We start from the raw sequence: 21720 nt of genomic DNA, 5'->3' as shown, positions 1-21720 counted from the left end.
TTTTACAGAATTTTTTAAAAAACAAAATTGGCTAAGTACCACAAAACATACTTTGAAGTAGCATCAAAGAGGGAATTTTCCAAGACTCAAAGTCTGAAATAATTTCCTTAACTTTCTGTCTCCTTGAACTTGGTGCAATTGCAATAAAGAGGCCCTGCTCACCTGCTTCATGCACATCCTGACGCATCGTATCAAGTCACCAAGACTCCAGTCCATTTCTTGTTCACAAATTAAGCCTCTAACACACTCATAAGACAATAGCCAACAACGAGATGAATTTAGTTGAGTTGACTTCTTTATATCTGAGAAAAACCTTGGTTATGTGAAGTCGTGTTGCCTGATCGATAGACAGCAATTTGCAATTCAGTTGTAGGGCACAGCTATTCTATTTCTCTGTTTTCAGCTGTCTGTACAGTTGCATGTAATGCATTGATATACACTAGCTATAGGGTAAGGTTAAAAAATACTAAGGATTTTGCCATTAAACAGTGGTACATAGACTACCAAACAAAAAAACAGTAAGCTACTAGCCTGCCAAAAAAAGCATAGATGTACTGCTAATGTTATACTTTTCATTTTGTTTTCACACAGTAACTGTGCTTGATGTATTGCCAGGCTAGCAAGTATATATACATTTATACTGCATTTTACTTCTAACGCTTTCTTTTCATGGTACAAAAACTTGAGTTTCAGAGGTAAAAAGAACAGACTGTATCATTATACAGTTTAAGTGCATTCTGGGTACTCTGGGTACAAGCTGTCAGTTTGCATTGTGTTCTTTAACATAACTAGAGACTGAGAAGGTGATCCATAAAGAAAGCAAACAATTGCTATGTGATCAAACCAATATGACATTCTATGGGTGCAATCATAAAAAGAATAAGATATCAAATTCAGTCACAAATACGTTGATATTCTTAGAACCATTTTATACTTATAAAACCTTAACTTCCTTGCTCAATGGAACCCATGGCAATGTGGCTATGGAGTTCCCAGGAGCTTTCCCATCCAACACTATCCTGATGAATACCTGTTTAACTTCAGCACTGTTACTGTACCTCAATAACTTCAGGCTCTACCCTGGGTCTGGTTACCTAACTACATACAAGAAAAGCCAACTCTTTCAGATCTGTCAGATCAATTCAGTGTGTGTATGATGAACAGTTGTATGAAGGCTGAACCACAAACACAGATCCCACTTCATCATGTCATTTTAAGATCTAGTTAATATACATACAAACAAACAAACAAACAAACAAACCCTTTATGATGGAACACTCATATTAACAAAATTAGTCAGTTCAAATTTACTTCCCAGTCCCAGTAGAGAAAAGGGCAGGCTACTGTTCATTTTCTTTCCTATCAGCGAATAGCAACTGGGAAGGAGACTTTTTCATGAAGGAGCCAATTGAGCAGGCTCAAATTAAACCATGTTCTTCTACAGTACCACAACCCTTATTCTAATTTCCTCTACCCGGGGGCTCTTTTTATAGGGGGAAATATATTATGTGGCCTTGACTCAGATGGCCTGATCTCATCAGATCTTAGAAGCCAAGTATAGTTATTACATGAACAGAAGACCACCAAGGAAGCCTGAAGTTGCTATGCAGAGGCAGGCACTGGAAAACTACCTCTGATTTGAAGACCCTATGGGGTCACCATAAGTCAACTGTGACTAGACAGCACTTTCCACCACTAATATTATTTGGGAATAGCGGTCATGGTATTGCAATGAACGATTTTGGCAGCAGAAGTTTCTTTCCCCCTTGAACTTATTTCTCCACAAAGAAAATAAAGCACACAAGCAAAAATGAGAATGTTTGCATGATCAAGCAATGCTTTCTATATCTGATAAGACAAATGTTATAAAAAAGAACAAATAAAATAAGCTGGACAATGATACACTGTGCTAAACAATTTTTACAGAGATACACAAATATATAGTATAATTATAGACCAATACATAGGACAATTATAGACCAATCAGTTTGTTGTCCATATTGGGCGAAATTTATGCCCACTATCCTTCGAACATGCTGTCCAGCTATTTAAATGAAAACCATAGAATCTCGGATTTCTAGCATCTCTGCATTTAGGAAAAATCACTCTACCATAGATCGCTGCTTGATTCTTGCCCAATTGGCTGAGAAATATTCTAGGCCAATGCATGGGGAACTGTTTGCAGTCTTTATGGATTAGATTGTATACATTTGATTCTATTTCTAGGGCTAAGCTATTGAGGAAGCTAGAGAAAGTCTGAAGTCATAATAGACTGATCTATCTCATGAAAGGATTACACTTGTGAAATAAGTTGCAGGTAAGATAGGGCCCCCAAGGGCAACTATCTGAAGAAATAAAGGGAGTAAGGCAAGGTTGAATCCTGGCCCCCGTTCTATTTATTATATTCCTAAATGATCTTGAATCAACCTTGCTGAATGACAATGGCCATCTCACTCCCTTAGGCATCATAAAGTTTCCTATAATACTATGAGCCGATGATGCGGTCATACTATCCCATTCCAAATTAGGGCTGTTGTATTTATTAAGGAAGTTTCTTGGTTATTGCAATGAAAATTACCTTTGAATTAATTACAAGAAGTCCAAAATCCTTGTGTTTGAAAAAAGGTTTCTACAGTGTCAATGGCCCACTGGTGGCAATATACTGGAGCAAGTCAGGAATGTCTAGTATTTGGGCCTAAATTTTCATCATTCAGGCTCCTGGTCTATGCATAGACAATTAGCCCTGAAGAAAGCCAATACTGGTCTACTTTCCATCCTTTGCTTTCACTCCACCATAAGAGGCTATTACATTTCCTTCCCCTCACCCTAAAAGTGTTTAACATAAATATGTTATATGCTGCAGCAGTTTGGGTTGGGTGGAGTATCTCAGGAGATTGACAGTCTCTAGACCAGATTTTTAATGCTGAAAGTTCCCCATTGGTTCTCTAAGGCATGGCTCGCAATCCTAAGCATCTGGCTCAAGGTCAGGATCTTTGCACAAGGTGCAGGCTTATTAGGATTCCTAGCCCAAGAGAATTATTTTAATTGATGGATGAAAATGGCTGCATGAAAAGCCGCTTCAATTAGTCTCTCTGCACCTTTTATTACCCTTTTGGGATATGATCTAGCTCTACAATCGCTAGAGCAGAGACTAAAAGATATTATATTGGCAAGCCCTTGGTTCCATTCCCATGCAGTTTGCTCCCCATCTTGTTTCCATATAAACTATACGGCACTCTATTGCTGTGCTAATTATTTAAAGATCTTGTCTGTTCCTCATTACCATAGGCCTTTTACAAAAGCAAGTTTAATTGTATTCCCTTTCGAATACCTGAGGTAAGTTCAGAGGTGTTCCTTTTTCACTCAGAGTATGTCCCTGTAACTCTCAGGACACAGAAACACTCCAACACCTTCTTTTAGACTGTAAGTTGTACCACCATGAGCACCAATTAAAGATTTTCCCCCTATGTCAAACCTGAGAGAATGCTCAGCTTAGTCCTGCGTCTACTTTCTGTTAGAAGATAAAAGTGGCAGGATTTAATTGGAGGTAGCAAAAATTTTGGTGGAGGCATTTGGACTGAAAAACCAGAGAACCTCGGATGCTGATTCTTAGTGTAAACTGCCTAGTTTAATAGTTTGTCTCTTATGTATGTTTAATATTTTACTTGCTGTTTGGCTATTCAGCTGGTATTCCCGCTCGGTTATACTTTCCCCAATAAGACTCAAACACATTTTAAGTGGATAAGAAAACAGGCCATAGCCAAAGAACTTTATTAACAGAAAGCATAGGAAACAGATGGCACAGCATGGGGGGTGATCCAAGCCTCTGGGCAGCACTAGTGCTGACCCCGAGGGTGAACAGAATTCCTCAGCCCAGCTGCTGGAGGAATAAACCAAGCAAAAGATTGGAGTGAGACAAAATCCAGACCGGCGAAGTGCCCATGACTGGAGGCCCCCTCCAACTTTGGCTAGGGGTGCAACCTTCTAAGTCCTTCGCGGGGCGTCCCTACCTTGAGCTTGCTCCATCCCCACCTCTTAAGGAGGTGTACAACACACGGAAGCTCCCCCAGCTCCCCTTTCCAGCGGATCATCCCCCATGTGCAACCTGCCAATGGCTATGACAATAACAACATTACAGTCTTCACAATATAACAGCGATGGATGGGCGGGAAAAGCCTCCATGTCCAGGCTCCGAATGGGGCCTGGCCATGAGGCAGGGCCTTTTATAGGCTCCTGGCCCGGCCCCCATTCGATTGACGAGTTCTCGCATAACGGGAGAGCCCGTCCGTGACTTTGACGGGCTGCCCTGCCCTTCCCAGGGCAAGCCAGCTTCGCCAGATTGTCTGTGCATATGCCCGAACCGGCGCGCATGTGCAGAGAAGTGTCTGCAGCTGACGGCCTCGCTGCCAGGCCCTGCCTCCCACAATGGCGGCCGCGGTAAGGTGTGGCCGCGCTTTGTATCTTTTTATTTGTACATGATTATTTTTTACTGTTTTGAGTCTTTAATAAATAATAATAACTATAATAATAAATAGTAACAGAATTTTGAAGACCAGCTCCCCCATAACAATTTGATTGATACAACAGAGCTACATTTACTTAGCTATGATGTAAAACTGATATATCTGCAGCAAGCCATCAACATGTTTGTAATCTTGTTAGCTCCAACACAAAAGAAAAAATAACATACTAATCTACAATATTTTTACAAGTGGTAGTTTTGTTATGATTACACTACCCTTCTTGAGAGTTTATGAAATAGAGCATGTCTGTTTTGTGTGATCCATATTTACTCTCAAATATTAACCTGAAGAAGCGTCTATACTTCATTAGATATTGTTATTTTTATGTTGAGATATCTTCCTCAGGTCGCACATTAACTACTTTCAACATAATTCAGTCTAACTGCAAAAGCTGAAACTTGGAATCAAGAGATTAAAAAGAATAATTAAAAGAATGAGGAGTTGAAAATTAGAAATAGATAACCTTTGTCACATGTACAAGATCCCAGATTCAATTCTCAACATCACCAGTTAAAAGGATCAGATAGTACAGTGATGGCAAACCTATGGCACAGGTGCCAGAGGTGGCACTCAGAGCCCTCTCTGTGGGCATGCATACACAGAGTTCATCATGGGGGGGTGGAAAATCACCCCCCCATACACATCTAGCTGACCTGGGTCACTGGGCACGACGTGTAGATAACCCTGTTAAGTGCTGTTAAACCCCACTGATTTTCATGGGAAGAATTAAAGTGCAATCCTTTACCTGGGAGTAAGCTCGGTTGCTAGCAATGGGGCTTGATTCTGAGTAAACCCTTCTAGGGTCATGATTCACCCATTTGAAGCACTGCACAGTTGCTTCAAAGCAAAGCCACTGACTACCACCAAGCTTACTCCTGAGTAATGCACGCCTCGGAGCCAACTGTTTTTTTTAAACCTAAAACCTCAGTATTCAGGTTAAATTGCTGTGTTGGCACTTTGCAATAAATAAGTGGGTTTTGGGTTGCAGTTTGGGCACTCGGTCTCGAAGAGGTTCGCCCTCACTGAGATAGTAGGTAATCTCCACCTCAGATCCTGGAGAGTCACTAACACAGAGGTGGAGCTACCAGGGGGAAGGGGTGTGTGTTTCACTGGGCATGCACCTGAGGGCGGCGGAAAATCACCCTCCCTGTGGCGCCCGTGGCGCCGCCTCCGCCCCCTGCAGCGCCCCCCTTACCTTAGTGAAACAGTGCAGGCTGGAGAAGTGGCCTGTTCCCTTCAGGCTGAAAACGGCCTGGTGGGAACTACACTTCCCAGAAGACCTTGCAAGCTCCAAGGTCTCAAGGGAAGTGTAGTTCCCACCAGGTCATTTTCAGCCTGAAGGGAACAGGCCGATTCTCCAGCCTGCACTGTTTCACTAAAGTAAGTGTGTGTGGGGCAGGGCAGGGGGCAGGCGCTGCGGGGGTGTGTGTGGAAAATACAGAGTGGGCACTGGGTGCAGTATGGCTCAGCTACCCCTCTGCACTAACAAATGAGATATTACTGACCTTTATTTTCTCCCTTGGCATCTGAAGTGGACTGTGACAAGGATTATTAAACTGCCCCCAATATAGCATTTTTACAGCTGATTGCTAAATTTAATACACTTTTGTCTTCAGCATTTGTTCTACCCTGCATTGCTTGACTATATCTCATTTAATGAATACTCATTTCCCTAAAGAATGTAAAGTATGTTCCTGCTATTAAGGCTACAACAAAATGATTTGCAGAAAATGTTGGGTAAAAACTTGTATTACTGCCCTTATGTCAGACAACATGCCTATGTAAAAGCTGTATAACACACAGCATGGGGAGGTTTATTACACTAACAGTCTAAAATGACATATCACACTATAATCAGCTCGTCCATCATCACTTCCTTTAGGCTTGCATAAACTAAATAGTACTTACTTGCAGATACCATCTTCTGGGTCCTCAAGCCCAAACCTTTCATCAAAAGTGAGCTGAATCAACACATTCTCCTCATTTGCTACTAATCTCCACACCAGTACTGTGTTGCGGGGATAAGTATATGGGAACTTAGGGCTGTGAATACTTCCATTAGCAGATACTGTAATAATCTTCTCATGCTGAGGTTCTTGCACTCCTGTAATAAATACATACAAAAAATATTGTTTGTTGAGTTGCTACAGTATGTGAATTAAAGCGGACTGCAGGATAAAGTTTTTAAAAGATCAGAAAAGATTTTTTATTTTGCAAATTAAAAGCCTATTATTCAGATGAAGCATTTACAAAAGGAAACCTATCTTCTTCTTTCCGAACTGGTTTCCTGCATGTGCAGGGTCAGTAAAAGGAAAACCTATCTATTTCCTCAAAAATTGATGAATGGAAGATCAATATAACATCTGTTGTAGAACTGTGACAATAACCTTGATCTGCAAAGCACTACAACTCACAGAAGCCTAACACACACCTCAGTACCATGCCCAGGGAATTTAAAATGATACACTCCTCAATTTAGTGATCAGGCATGTCCAAGGACTTTAATAGAATCTTGGGGGTGGGGTGTTTACAACACACTTATTAGTTTCCAAAAAGAAGTTTGTACTGGGAGTTGAGAAACACGAGTTCAAGTTTCCATTGGACTTGCAAGATTCATACCAGTTTGTTGGGCTATCTATTGAAGTATCATGAAGTAATACTCAGACCAGCTTATGGAAATCAAATGGCTTTCCTTTGGTTCTGTATTTTTCTTATAGAAAAGTATAATTTGACACTTAAAAGACAAAAACATATTACTAAAAAGAGCTAAAGCAGATACCTAACAAAGAAATAGGAATATGAAGCAGAACCTAGCACGTTCAGAGTAGTTCTGAACCCAGAGAATTCAGACTGCAAAGAAATTGACATAATTACTATTTTTGTTGCTGCAACTATTAAGGACCACTGTTATTTTTTCCTAGATATTTTGAAAAGCTGTTAAAGCTTTAATGTCAACTTACCATTTAGTAAACTGCTTTCCTTGTTAAATGGCAACGTTTTTAATTAGAGACGTCCTAAATGTATACAAAGATGCAGCTTAAGTTAAATCTGTGCTAACATTGTTTTAGTTCATTTCTGAATTAATTCTTTCATCATCTCTTTTATTATTACAGTTGACCAATTTGCACTTTAGCTATAGAGATGCAATTTTGCAATTGGAAGGTTGTGTTTGAATTTTAAAGTGTATACTGGAGATTTTCTGAAGCTACAAAATATTCACAAGGACAGGAACTTTCATATGTAATCCATGGACAGTGACATTTTCATCTGCTCATTCCGACAATATCTACCAGGATACAGCTACAAACGTCATAGGCACATATATGGATTCTGTCCGAAAACTAACAAAAAACATTTTTTGCCTCAGTGAAGTACAAGAAACATGGACCAGACAAATAGAAGAATTAAAATGAGTTGTACACCAGAAATGTAAGCAACATTTAAAGCCTTCAAGATGTGGCAGAGAGGGCAGGACAATGGCTGCCCCAAAAAATGAACATAATATTAAGGAATATAAATATTAAGTTTTATTGTACTACATTATTATGGATTGTTATGTATCTGGCAGAATAGTGCAGGCTTCAGTATCAAAATGGAAATTCAGGGCAAAACACTGCAGACTTTCTCTTACCGTAACTAAACATGCTGCAGAATTTGAGATGAACACAAATGCCTGGTGAATGTAACTTGCATGCCTCCCCTAATAATTTGTTGGTCAGACTGCCACCATGACAAAGTTTATTTTGATTGGCTTTGTACCTGTGCAACAGCTATTGAAGAGTCAGATGAAGTTGTCAGCTTCTGAACTGTTTGCCAAAGTTTTCGTTTTAAACAATGAAACTGAAACTAAACAATTAAACTGCCCCAGAATGTAGCAGCCCAACTATTGTCAGGGGCAAGCTACTAGGGACATAGGTTGTCCATTTTGAAACAGCTACATAGGTTGCCAGTCAGTTTCCAAGATCAATTAAAGGAGCTGGTTATGATTTCTAAAGCCCTTTGTGACCTGGAACCCACATACTTGAAGGACAATCTCCTTCCATGTTCCTGTGCATCAACTACAGTCGTCAGGGAACAAACTACTGACTATTCTACATCTCAGGATACGTTGTTTGGCAATTACCAGAGCCTGGAACTTTTCCATCATGGCTCCAGCTTTGTGAACTGGCCTGCCAGAACAAACACCCTCCTGGGAGATCGTCAGGAGGTGCACCAAGGCTTGCCTTTTTGCAGAGGCTTTCAAGAGGGTTTGAACAAATACCAAATGTGTTAGCATATTCTTGTCAAAATTTTGATGGGCCCATTCCTGTGGCTTCAAATAGCTCTATTTATGTCCTGTCTATTCCTGGTGATTTGTTTCTTCTTTGAGTGCAGGTTTCACTTAACTTTCTAAAATTGAGGGGTTTTTAAAAGATCCTTCTTGGAAAAAATATGCCATCCTTTCCTCTCTTCTGTATAGTTCTTCATTGTATAGTTCCCATCTTGTCTTCATTTTGTTCTGTTCAGTTAATGTATTTCCATATTGATTTTGCAGCATGTTAACAATGCTTTGAATTTTCCCTCGATTTCTTGGATATTGTGGAACAGATCTTGTGTTCTTCCTCTTTTGTTGTTTTCTTCAGTTTCATTACACCAGTTATGATAACAGTTATATTTCTCAGTGTGCCAGTGCTGGAATGTGCATTTCAACTTCTGATTCTACTTCTGTTACCCTTTGCTTGTCATCAGAGGCGTAATGGGGGAAAATGTCGCTCGGGGCAAAATGGCGCCCCCACACTCCCAGTAGCTATGCCCCTGTGCACACACTTACCTGAGCCAGTGGCGGTCCTGGGCAGCCTGGCGGTGTGGTCTCCATCAGGCCTGCCTGGAAACGGTCAGGCCGAGAGGCGCCCTGCGGTCTTCCCACTAGGCTGCTCCTTTAGCTTCCACTGGCTGAAGAAGCAGCCTGCCAGGGCTGGCCAAGGGGGGTAAGGGGATGGGATGTAGGGACAATTTTGAATCCCTTCTCTGCAGGCACCATCACCTCCTCCCCCGCACTGTCAGACGAACCACATCAGGCAAGCCAAGTCAGTGTGGGGGAGGAATGTGTGGGCAAGCTGAGCTGGCACGGGGGAGACAAAATCACCCCTACACAGCACACTGCTCCTCCCCCGTGCCGACCAGGAGGCAGTGTGGGGTGATTTTGTGCCACCCTATGTGACAGCATGGCATGTGCCCAAGGACATGTGACCCACATGTCCCTGGGGGGCTCTGCCCCTCCTTGTCATCTCTATGTTTGGCAATTTTAAGAGTTTCATCAGTTATCCACCAAGACTTTTCATTTCTTTTGGCTACAAGGGTAGTCTTTGCACAAACTTCTTTGACAGTATTCTTTCCTCTTAAAGCAGGGCTCCCCAAACTTTTTAAACAGGGGGCCAGTTCACGCATGGCCAGAGCCCAGCCGGGGGCCGGACCAAGTGCTGCCCGCGGGGGGGGGCGCCATCCATCTGCCCTCGACCCGCCCCTGGCCGAGCCCCCTACCCCCGCGGTCCCCTTCCAATCCGGCCCTGAAGCTTCGCCGCCTTTCTCTCTCCCCCCTTTGCTGCATTGGTACGGTCCCCTCCGGCCGCTTGGAATGAGCAGCGAGTCGCCCGTGCTTGAGGCTGTTTGTAAACCTGGGGGTCGGGGTGCCAAGCTCCAGGGGCCGCCTGGAGTTTGGCACCCGACCCCAGTTTACAACAGCCTCAGCGTGGGCGACTCATTCCAGCGGCTGAGGGGCCATACCAATGCGCAGGAAGGAGAGGAGAAGGCAGCTCTGCCGCCTTTCTCTCTCCCCCCCTTACTGCATTGGTACGGTCCCCTCCGGCCGCTTGGAATGAGCAGCGAGTCGCCCGCGCTTAATGCTGTTTGTAAACCTGGGGAAAAGGAGATAGAGAAGGGGGAGATCCGCTTCTGCCCAGCAGGCCGGATAAATGTCTTCCAGGGGCCTGATTTGGCCCCCGGGCTGTAGTTTGGGGACCCCTGTCTTAAAGGCAGCAATGTGCATTAAAAAGATTGATAACAACAACAGTAGAATGTCCTTTTGTTCATCCATTATCTACCTATCATTACCTCACCCTAAAGTTATGCCCATATTTGGGATCAATAAACTCCAAAGCCTCATATTTTGTACAGTTTGTTTTGCCTTCTGATCCCAAGAATAGTCACACTTTCTGTGCAGTTGATCCCTCTACTCCTTTGTGTTTCCAAGTCTAGAAATAACTGGATCTTCTTTCTGTGTTCCACATCTGTAGAGATGATTTTCCCCAAAAGTATGTTGCTACTTCTGCTTCTTGCTTCTTTTGTGACCACCAGCATCTTGAGAGTTGTTTATGCTCCTGTTTAGTAAATATCCCACAGCCCCCCTTCCCTTTGATTTACTAACTGTATGACCACCAAAATCTTCTTCATTGGTACTGACTGTACTTGATATCTGAGTAGTGATAGCTCTCCTTTGCCTCTGACTGCCTTCTCTTACTCTCCTTCCTTGTGCCTGAATGAGGTGACTTGCTGATAGAACTTGAAATCATGTGTTCAGCTCTAATTTCCTTTCCCACACCCTTTTGATTTATATGATTCTTCTTTAACAAATCACATTTATTCAGCGCTTTTATCAACTGGGTGTTCTGGATATCCAGGCTTTGTGGCTGTGGTACGACCATCACACAACCTAGAAAATTTACAACATCCACTTGCTGTAGTGCTTCAGTACCTAGTCAAGAATCATTGCCACTTGCATTTGGGTTATTGCTTGAATTGTTAAATATAAAATACTTGCAGTATTTTACTGAAATATAGTACATACAAATCTTATCATACAGACATGTAAATCCTTTTTAAGGCACTTTTCACACACACATGATTATCACCTGATGGTATGTTTATGTGAAAGAGCTATTAGCTAACAATATAAATTGGTGTTTAATTTGTGTTTAACAATTTAAATATTAAGCCCCAAAACATTTTTAGTTGCTCAAGTGACAAGAGATACACCTGTGTAAGTGACCTAGTAGTCTCAATTTCACTGAAATACTGTATGTGTACAAAAAAACACAAAATACTGGCACCATTAAGGCCTCAGTGGAGATACTCCAAAGCAAATGACCTGAGAATTGTAGATGAAGACTGGTACCAGAAACATGGCAAATTCCATTTAGTAAATTTGAGACCAGTAAACAAAATTTATCTAATGTTTTCCAAAATAATCTGTTGCAAGTGGGTCCAGTTTTTAATGTGGAAATGTTTGCTTATATGTTTTACAAACCTGACAGCTATAAAACAACCTATATTAAAAATTTCCCCATACCCTAAAATAATACTGACAGGTCACATGTTCAAATGGAGATAAATAGTAGCAAACCCAGTTACATTTCAAGTAGCCATCCTAACAGTGAACGATTCTGAACAGGCCCATGAGCTGATTACAAGATAAATTTACAGTTATTACATATTTTTTGAAATCTGCGCAATCACTCAGCTCATTTTAGTACTTGGTAACTTCATGAAGAAAATGGAATAACACTGGCAAAGATAACTACAGAATTCATTTTCATCCTTTGGCTGTTTAACAGAAAGAATGAATGACACAGTGAAGTGCTGGAATTGGATAACTTTCTGGTTGACAGTGACACTGATTTGGATCCTAAGCCTTGGTTTTGCTTGCACACACCCCTTTTCCATTTCAAGGGAAGTTCTCTGCTGTACACAGTGTTCCTTTGGCACAGACCCCACTTTTTCAATTCCAAGCCTGAGACCTCAGCTACACAATACATAAGCCAAGTGACAACAGCCTCAGCCTACTGGAAAATGACGTCTACTTGACTTCCAGAAAGGCAAAGAAAGTTGAAAACAGAAATCACTCACCGATCATATAGGAGGAGAACCAAGTAATGTTCTCTTTCCCATGCTTTAATCTCCCTTATGTCTCTCCTTAGATTCAATACCTGGATTTTTGTTATTTGCTATTTGAAGGGGCTTTTTTTTCTTCCAATCTATGGCTAGTTCTACAAAATTTTAGACTACTATGCCCAGTTTGCACCTCCTGTTTTTAGCATTACAACCTCCAATTAATTGGAACGTTTCTGAATGTGTAAATCATGTCAACTGTTGCATAACAACCTAGGAAAAAATCCACCCTAGTTGCACTTCCTTGGCAAAATGTACAGGAAAGTACTTAAAACAGGCTTTCATTGAAACCGTGGTGGATTCCACACAGCATAATGTAACATCTTTTGTACATTATAAAAAGATCAGTTTTGCCATTTTGTATTCCCACTGTCAGCCAAAACAGATCTTTTTTTTTTTGCCTGCTGTACAAAGCACTTGTCAGTTTTACAGTGGAGCCCACCATTTTGTGTGCTGCAGCAGATTCTCCATGGAGATTCCTCTCAGAGGTTTCCTTTACTGGCAGCTCATCCATTTGCTATTTCAATATTTAAAAAGTAGATTAATAAAGTGTGTTCAGCCTAGCAATCCCATGCACATGTGATTTTTTCCTTTTTGTGTATGTGTTTTGAGGGGGATGTCTGTGAAACTAGGGCAACACAAATATGCACATATTGCAGCTTACCATGTCATGGAGAATCTTCATGGATAATCTGCTGCAGAAAACAAAATGGCAGGCACGAGCAATGGAAACGAAAGCACATTTAGGCGGAAGACATAAAGTGCTTCCTGTTTGTTGGCATTCGTTAAGCAGGCAGCAGTTGTCTTCAACCCAGGTTGGGGAAAAAGATTGCTAGTTTAGCACTTTCTGAAAAACCTGTGTTGAGAGGAATATAACTGGCTGAACTCATTTTCAGGAAGAGAGCTGTGCAAAGTTCTTCCCCAAAACACTTTTATAATGACTTATATCTGTTATATCTGTGCTTAGTGGAATCCACCAGTAACTAACTCTGTCAAATGAACCTAGTTGAATCAGGTCAGTCACAGTACTCAAATCTCTGCCCCCCCCCCAGAAAAACCACATCCTGCATTTTTTGTTTTTGTATTACACATTGCTTTGGATTGCTACAGATAAAGGAAATTGAATGTGTTCTTATTATATTTTATTCTATTGCTTAAGAGAAATAAAATGGCAATACATTTTTATTCTGTGATTTAAGCTGCTAGAATGAGAGACAGAAAACAAAAGAGGAAAACAGATTTTGATGTGTGGAGGAAAAGAGTGATAGGATCAGACCTTATAAATTTAACATTTTGAGCTAAGCATGCAGAATTGCTCCTGAATTCTACTCATATGCCCTGAGTTACTTAAATTAGCAATGCTACTATGCACATTTGTAATGTTCAAAACTGAACTTGTCCCTCTCCCAAACCCTATTTTCTCTAGTCAGCCATTTCTGGTTCCAAGCACATAATATGTTTGCATTTATGATTTGAAATTGAAAATACTTTGAGCATATTTGAGTAAGCAACATTTGTCAATACAGAAGCAACTAGCTGATAGGCATTATTGGTGCATGCTCAGAACTTATAGGCTTGGTGAGAATAATTGTTTTTCTGGCCCTCAGTTTGAACGCTATGAAACCTACAATTCCTATTTACCAGCCAGGAAGTCATGTTGAGGAAAACTGAAAAGAATAATTCACAGGAAAAGTATGAATCAGGCCTTAGAGCCTTTCCTTCTTTGGAAAGATGTGGGTGGGAGGATAGGGAGAAATGTTGGGAAGCAGCCCAAGGTCAATTTTTTTTTCATTTGTGTGCATATGCACATTTTACAAATTCCCACCAAGAGTATCTGAATAAAATGGGGATGCTCACAAAAAAGTATCTAGTTTCAGGCTAAGCATGGGGAAAGTTTGCTTCATTCATTCATGCTTTCTAGAATTCAGCCCTGGTACTGAAAATCCCCAGAAATCTGTTCTGAGGTAAAAATCTAAATTTGGGGAAGAATAGCTTTAAAAAACTTACCTATAGCAAAGGGAAAAACCTAAAAGGATAATTCATTTTTTAAAGAGTGTTAGAAAAGTGAAGACAACAAATAAATAAGGTACTAATGTGGAGGGAAACACAGTACATTTTCTGCTCATTGTTTGATAGCAACAGAGGAAGAGTCAGTTCTTTTCCAAAGACAAAGATACTGGGGACTTACTCTGTGTGAGATATCCCAGCACTCTCTAAATCCTGCTTCTTAATTTTAGCTATGTTTGGAGGACAAAGTCAAGGACATAATTGCTAGTGGCAAATGAAAGCCACCTCAAACACCATAAGTATTATTTCTGCTTAAGATTTTCTACTATGGACTCAGCGATAAATCTTGGCTATTCATCTATTGCTATGCCTCAATGTTCTTCGGCAAAAAAATGGGGTTAGTGGGCTATCAATCAGGCTTTGACAAATCTTCAACCTCAAAAATGTGGTAGGAAAGCTAATTTTTCAACTTTCAGGGTTTCTGTGACAAAAGAACTGTAATATATAAATAAATATGCAGGAAACTTCAGTTGTCATCACAACTAGAAAAAATAAAATCTATCCCTAGCCTAGTCCAACTTCTCCCAATTCCTTGTAATCCCATTATTGCTTTTAAAAGCTCAATTTAATTGAATACCGGAACCAATATAGAAAACAATTGGTTAGGAAATTAATTCAGCTACTAACGCTAAATAGTGCAGATTATCAAGAAATCTTTACCTATATAGTTTGCTAACAATGAACCCTGCACCAATGGGTACACAGGACAGCAGGTCAGGTGAGGCAACAGTACCTTGCAGCCTGCTGTTGCACTGGGCCTGTCCCTAGCCTCCTGGTTCTCTCCAGTCTCCCCTCATCTCCAAAAACCAAGGCAGCCCAATTGGGCAGTAGTGTCTTCCCAGCTCCTCCTCCTCTGGGCCAACCACCAGTCTCCTGGTTCCACTCACTCCCGTCCCTTCCATAAAACTGGCCCAGCAGGACAGCACTCCCCCACAACACCAAACAAACACATTCCCTCCCCCTCCCACCAGCCTTCCACAGTTACCAGACTCCTGGGATCACAGAAAAATCATGTGGCCTATTTAGAAGGGGGGGGGGGTAAAGAATCACTGAAATTTCGAGATACCACAGCAAACCAGCAGCTGGGATTTGTTGAACTCTTCTTTAAATAGTGTAGTATTCCTCAACAATATATGCCCATATTGGTAGATATTTTTAAAATTGTCTTGTGGTCTGTGGTTTGCTCTATTAGTTGCATCTGGAGCAAGTGTCCTTGTATATTTTTAGTTCCTGCTTATGGAATCTTTGAGTCTAAATTGTTTGGGCACCATGTTCTATCAACCTGTCAGAATCTAGTTCTAGACCCTCAAACCAAAGAACATCCTATTTTCAACTGTGATATGTTGGAGGTTATGCTATAATACTGCAATTCAATACACTACTAAACAATCAAAGCATTTAAATAGTTTTAAACAACCAACCAAACTTATCAAATAGTTCTTAAAGGATTACCATTTAAGAACAGTATCATTTTTATAAGTTAATTTCTTTTCTAACTGCATCATACAATTAATTTGATTACTATTTGAAAATACTTAACAGGTAGAATGTAGGTTCTGCAACATTAACACATCATTCAGTGGTAATAACTTAGTCCACCAGAATAGCGAGTCCTTTTATCTTGTGAATGGGTGGGGGAAAAATCTCACTTTAAAAAATATTACAGCTGCATGACTGACATTTCTTTGCTTTAGCTACTTGATTCTCAATTAATTTTTAATGACAGATCTGTCAAATAGGATTACAGAAACTGAGCATGTGAATACTGGAGGAGAAGAGTCAATGAATAAGTTAGTGTTTAGTCTAGAGAGCAGTATAAATTGTGGGGCAGCATAAATTCTTAAAGAGGTGATACCAGATTTTGCATACATTCACAAAAAACAAATGCAGCAGCTGCTTGAATTATTTTAAGCAACTTTTAAAATGTTTATTGTGTGTGGTCGCATACTATTACCGAGTTGGTTTAAATAAAGTAAAAACAAAAACAAATCAAGATAAGATGGCACACGAAACAGATTAAAAAAGTACAGATTTTGAGTTTCAGACACAACTTTTGCACGAATTTTCTTGGCTGAACATTTATGGCACCACATCTCAATCCCCAAGAAGGAATATTATTTTCTCCTCAACTGTCAATGCAGATAGTAAACTGCTGTTTTTACTCTCTCTGTGTGTATGTGCTATAATATATGTTGCATTATAACACTAAGATGTTATAAAATATTATCTTAAGTGGATGTACAATAGTGAAGGTTCTTTCAAAAATAGGATGCTATAAATTTTAAGATCCATATAATCTAAATATAGTTGTTTAATATTATTATCTGAAAAATATATTTTAACTTTTGATGCTGTGCTGTTGTTAAATATGAAAATTTTCCTGGACATAATTTTTGATGGTGAAGAAAGCACCAGTTTGCAAGGTACCTGCTTGAAAAAATGAAACTATCCATTCAGGCTTGACTTGGGCTGACTTTTACATATCAAAAACAAACAATACAAAGCATAAGGGTTTGTGTTTGTGTGCTATCAAGCCACAGCTAACTTATGGTGCCCCCACAAGGTTTTCACAGCAAGAGACATTCAAAGGTGGTTTGCCATTGCCTGCCTCTGTGTGGGGTGAGAGAGTTCTGACACAACTGTGACTGGCCAAGATCACCCAGAAGGCTTCATATGGAGAATAGACCAGGTTCTCCAGATTACAGTCCACAACTCTTAACCACTACAACACACTGGAAAGTAGTCTGAAAAAAAAGAGAACAAAATATCTATACACTTCTATCATTGACATATGGCGTCAGTCAATACCAATCTTCAAAACCAGTATGCAATGTTATAGGCAAGGGTATATGCAGGAGGGAGAGACTGCAATCACTGTGGCAGCAACACCATAAATCTCTCATAAACTTCATTGCTTTTATTTACACAATCCATCCTGGCACAGCATGAAAACATTCTGAATATTTCAAAGTGTTTGTGAGAGATGTCTAAAACAACAGGGATACATACATAGTTGAACCAGACGTATTTTATTCCCCACACATCACAGTCAAAATCAGGTATATAAAGATCTGAGTTAATTTTTCAAAAACCTATAGCAGTTGTAAGAGATTTTAAGAAAGGATTTTAATGCTGCATATTAAAGCAAGGTAATTTCTGCATATTAAAACATAGCTGTTAGAAAGAAGCATGAAGTGTGAGATACCAAGTATACTCTATCCTCACTGTGAACTTAAGGATGGGAACAGGATGCCCAAGGTTAAAAGTTTGTTAAAGGTCATTCATGAGGAGGGGACGCATGCCTTAATAACATATACTCGGAACCAAATGCAGTTGTGTTCTGAGTTGCAATGCAAGGAGGAAAGATCTAGCAGGAATTCTAATACAGTTGATTTTTAACTTCCTTATTCTCCTTTCCACTGCCAAATCATTCAAATCAAGTCTTAATTTCAAAGTATTACTTGCAAAAGAACATAAGAACATAAGAAAGAGCCTGCTGGATCAGACCAGAGTCCATCTAGTCCAGAACTCTGCTACTCGCAGTGGCCCACCAGGTACCTTTGGGAGCTCACATGCAGACTGTGAAAGCAATGGCCTTCTGCTGCTCCTGCTCCTGAGCACCTGGTCTGCTAAGGCATTTGCAATCTCAGATCAAGGAGGATCAAAATTGGTAGCCATAGATCAACTTCTTCTCCATAAATCTGTCCAAGTCCTTTTTAAAGCTATACAGGTTAGTGGCCATCACCACCTCCTGTGGCTGCATATTCCAAAAGGAAGAACAAGGTGATTATCTTACCAGAAAAATCAACCTAGGGTAGCTGTGCACAAACAAAAATCTTCAAGCATCATGTACATATAATTCTGCTATTGAATGTATGATATTACAGAGAAATATTTGGTAACAACATAATTAACTTTCCTTATTTACAGATGGGACAATCATTGGATTATTTTGGGCGACAGAAAATTAACCCATATCTCAGACAAATTCCTCCTGTCATTTCAAATAATAGAAGGGATATCCTTGCACTAACAGAGTGCAAAGTTTGACCTACACGGATGCCAGTCTCCAGATGACACTTGGGGATCTCCCAGAATTGCAACTCATCTCCAGAGGTCAATTCCCCTGGAGAAAGCAGATGCTTTATTCCATATCCCTCATATCCTTCCCTGCAGCCTTATATTCCATATCCCTCATATCCTTCCCTGGCTTCACACCAAAATCTTCAGTAGTTCCTCCCCTCTGGAACTACCCCCCAGCTCCACAGACAGCCTTAGGGGACCAGACAACTCTAAAGACAACATTCAACTGGATGATCTTATTAGGCATTAGCAGCAATAAAAATATTGGTAAGTTTTAGGGTCTTGTTTTATTTAAACCTGGAAATCCAACAGGCTTATTGATCAGTAGTTACTAGGATTTTTCTTCCTGCCCTTGGCTTTATTCAGCGATTACTTAACTTTTTCAAGTTTTCACTGCCAGAATCAAGGCTTTCTGGGCTGCATGGCCATGATCTGGTAGTTTTTGCTCTTAATTTTCCATCCACATCTTTGGCTGGCATCTTCAGAGAGCTGGAAGGGTAAATGAGTTTCTCTCCATGCGACTCTCCATGATTTGGCAAAGGTCTTCATTGTGAAAATTGGGCTTGCTGGCCTAGCAATTTCTGTACAGTCCAGGGCACTGGAGAATCACTTTAAACCAGAAGTCCTACTGAGAAGTACTTCTCTTGCACATGTTTCTCCAAGTGAGAGAACTCTCCCTCCTTTCTTAAATTGCATCCTTATATGGCATATATGAGCATAATTGTTCATAATAAAACAATTAAAAAGTGGTATAAATAAATAAGTATGCAACAACAAGCATTAACAAAACAGGGTGAAATATCCATATCTCTCCTCTTCTAATACCAACATAGGCTATTAGCCCTTCAAATAATTTTCTGCTTCCTTGTGCCAGTGGCTTCAAGCTGGTTGGATTCTTCCCACATCAACAATTACTTAAGAGTTATTTAAACTGAGTTGTAATGTAAATGCACTGCAGAACAACAATATTTAGACCTAAGACAGAAGTTGCTGTGACAAAATCAAGTTCAATATCTCATAGCAGAGCCCGAAGGAGAACCGGTATGAAATTTAAGGTGAACTACAGCCTGGGCTTGCAGATATTTATTAAAACAATAAATAATTAACAAAAATAATGGATCAAGTGAATAGAGCTATTTCCCATCAATACCTGAATGTTTAGACTATCCTCGTAAGTTTGATGACACAACTTACTGGAATCCTTCTCATCTGCCATTGTTTTCTTTTATTTCATTTACACTACAGCTGGTGCTGTGGATGCATTCCAGATGTCATATAAAACACAGCTGCAAAAACTACCCTGTGTCAGTTCTAAATCACAAGCATACTCCCCGACAACAGATTACGTTAATTCTATATATGGTAAATTAAAGGCAAATTGATAACAAGGCCATGTTAAAAATAATACACAGGTTACATGTAGATATCACACTTCCCAGGTCACACAGGTGTTACCAAATGGCTTAAATTCAGCAGACCCTCCTGTAGATGTATAAGGAAACAAACACTGGACATAAGCCTGTCTCCATAGTTTAAAAATGGTCAAAAGTTCCTTCCTGTGGACAAATTACTTCCACAACTCTGGCAATCATTTATCAGAGGCGTTTCTAGGCAAACTGGCGCCCGGGGACAAAACCTGAGTTTGGAGCCCCCTCCCCCGGTATGGGTGGCCACCCTCCCCCACCATGACCAAACAAGTATTTTTTGCACCAGATCATTTTAAAGTCACCATCATATTATAGAACATGCCCCAACTCACAAATCTGAACACAGCAATAGTCCATGCCACTTAGCAGAAATAAAATTTTTGACGTTTTCAAAATGCTTGCAAAATGTTTTATTACTGCTGTGAAAACGTTGATGGTGTTATATCCAGCATCCCCAATTGCCCCCCAGCATAGCCTGAATTTACTGCTTGTAAGTCATCCAGTGGCTAGCAGCTAGCTGAATAGGCTCCAGAGGGAGGGGACCCAAAGGTGGGGGATCCCCACCCCTGCAGAGGCCCTGGCAACCTACACCCCTCCCCAGCTGGAACCTTAGGAGACAGAGGAAATTACAATCCAGTGTCCATGTAAAAAATGACCATCGAAAGCATGAGAAGGGCCAAGGAGAAAACTATACATCTTTGGGGCAAGGCAATAGTAAGCAAGGCACTTTTGGTAGCATGCCCAGGAAGCCTGGAAGGAGCAAAGTCTCCTTCTCTTGCTGCTGGATTTCCAACCTTTGCCCCACCATTGCCCTCAAGAGTATGTTTTACTATTGTAAGAAGTGATTGGCAGAGTGGAGTTAGAACCTTATTATTGGATCTCAAACTTGAAATGCTCTCTTAGTCCATAAAGGGTGTAGGGAGTTCAAGAAAAATTTTTTTTTTTGAGGGGGAGCATTGTTTTCCAAATGTTCTAAATTCTATATATTTGTCCTATCACTGACTTGGACTGAGATGCAGAAAGCTCCCCTAAAGAAACACTCATACACTTTGAAGAAAAGTTATAGTACTCTGGAGCTTTTAGAAATGTGTGAGGTAAAATATGCTCAGTGTTTCTTAAGTTGGAGTTGGGAAAAAGAAGGGAAATTCACACTGGAATATGTACAACAATCCAAAACTTCTAAACAGGTTTGAAATCGTCAGCAATCAGAACATTCATCAACTGATCTCCTAGTCTAAGCTTGGTTAACTATGACCAACTCAAACACCCACTGTACAGATTTGCATCAGTTTTATTATGTACCAAAACACTCCCTACCCAAGCAGGTTAATAGCCATTAAAATTGCTAAGGAATATTTAGGCAAACACATCAGAATGGGTATGATCCCTCCCCAAAAATACAGCATTCTATTGATAATTGAAGTTAATCTGAGATTTACATTATCTTGTGACTGCACTCCAGATAGTCACCCATTATTTCCCCAGCATCCCCACTTTCCCTGGTGCTGTGTATCACTAGAGTGCTTTTTAAAAACATCGGATGCTGTTATTAGCTACTACACTCCATCCTTGATTAGCCCTTAGTTGGGTCCAAGATTGTCAGGGATGTAAAGGAGCTAAAATTAAGGTCACCCATGGTCAGCACTCCTGGATAGGAGACCACCAAGGAGAGACCAGGGTTGCTATGCTGCAGAGGA

At 40.4% G+C, this 21720-nt stretch overlaps 1 protein-coding gene across 2 annotated transcripts in view; it reads right to left on the bottom strand.

Annotated features, from left to right (window-relative positions):
* The window catches only part of PDGFC (platelet derived growth factor C), a 118274-nt gene that overhangs the window by 38821 nt on the left and 57733 nt on the right, over window positions 1–21720 (bottom strand). For both annotated transcript variants that reach the window (XM_048509929.1, XM_048509928.1), the window contains one exon: window positions 6432–6627. In XM_048509929.1, coding sequence (XP_048365886.1) covers window positions 6432–6627 — 196 coding nt within the window. The remainder of the gene's footprint in view (window positions 1–6431; window positions 6628–21720) is intronic.

The sequence above is a fragment of the Sphaerodactylus townsendi genome, linkage group LG10 (genome assembly GCF_021028975.2).
Source record: "Sphaerodactylus townsendi isolate TG3544 linkage group LG10, MPM_Stown_v2.3, whole genome shotgun sequence".
Classification (NCBI taxonomy): Eukaryota; Metazoa; Chordata; class Lepidosauria; order Squamata; family Sphaerodactylidae; genus Sphaerodactylus; species Sphaerodactylus townsendi.
This window is presented reverse-complemented; position numbering and strand designations above follow the sequence as displayed.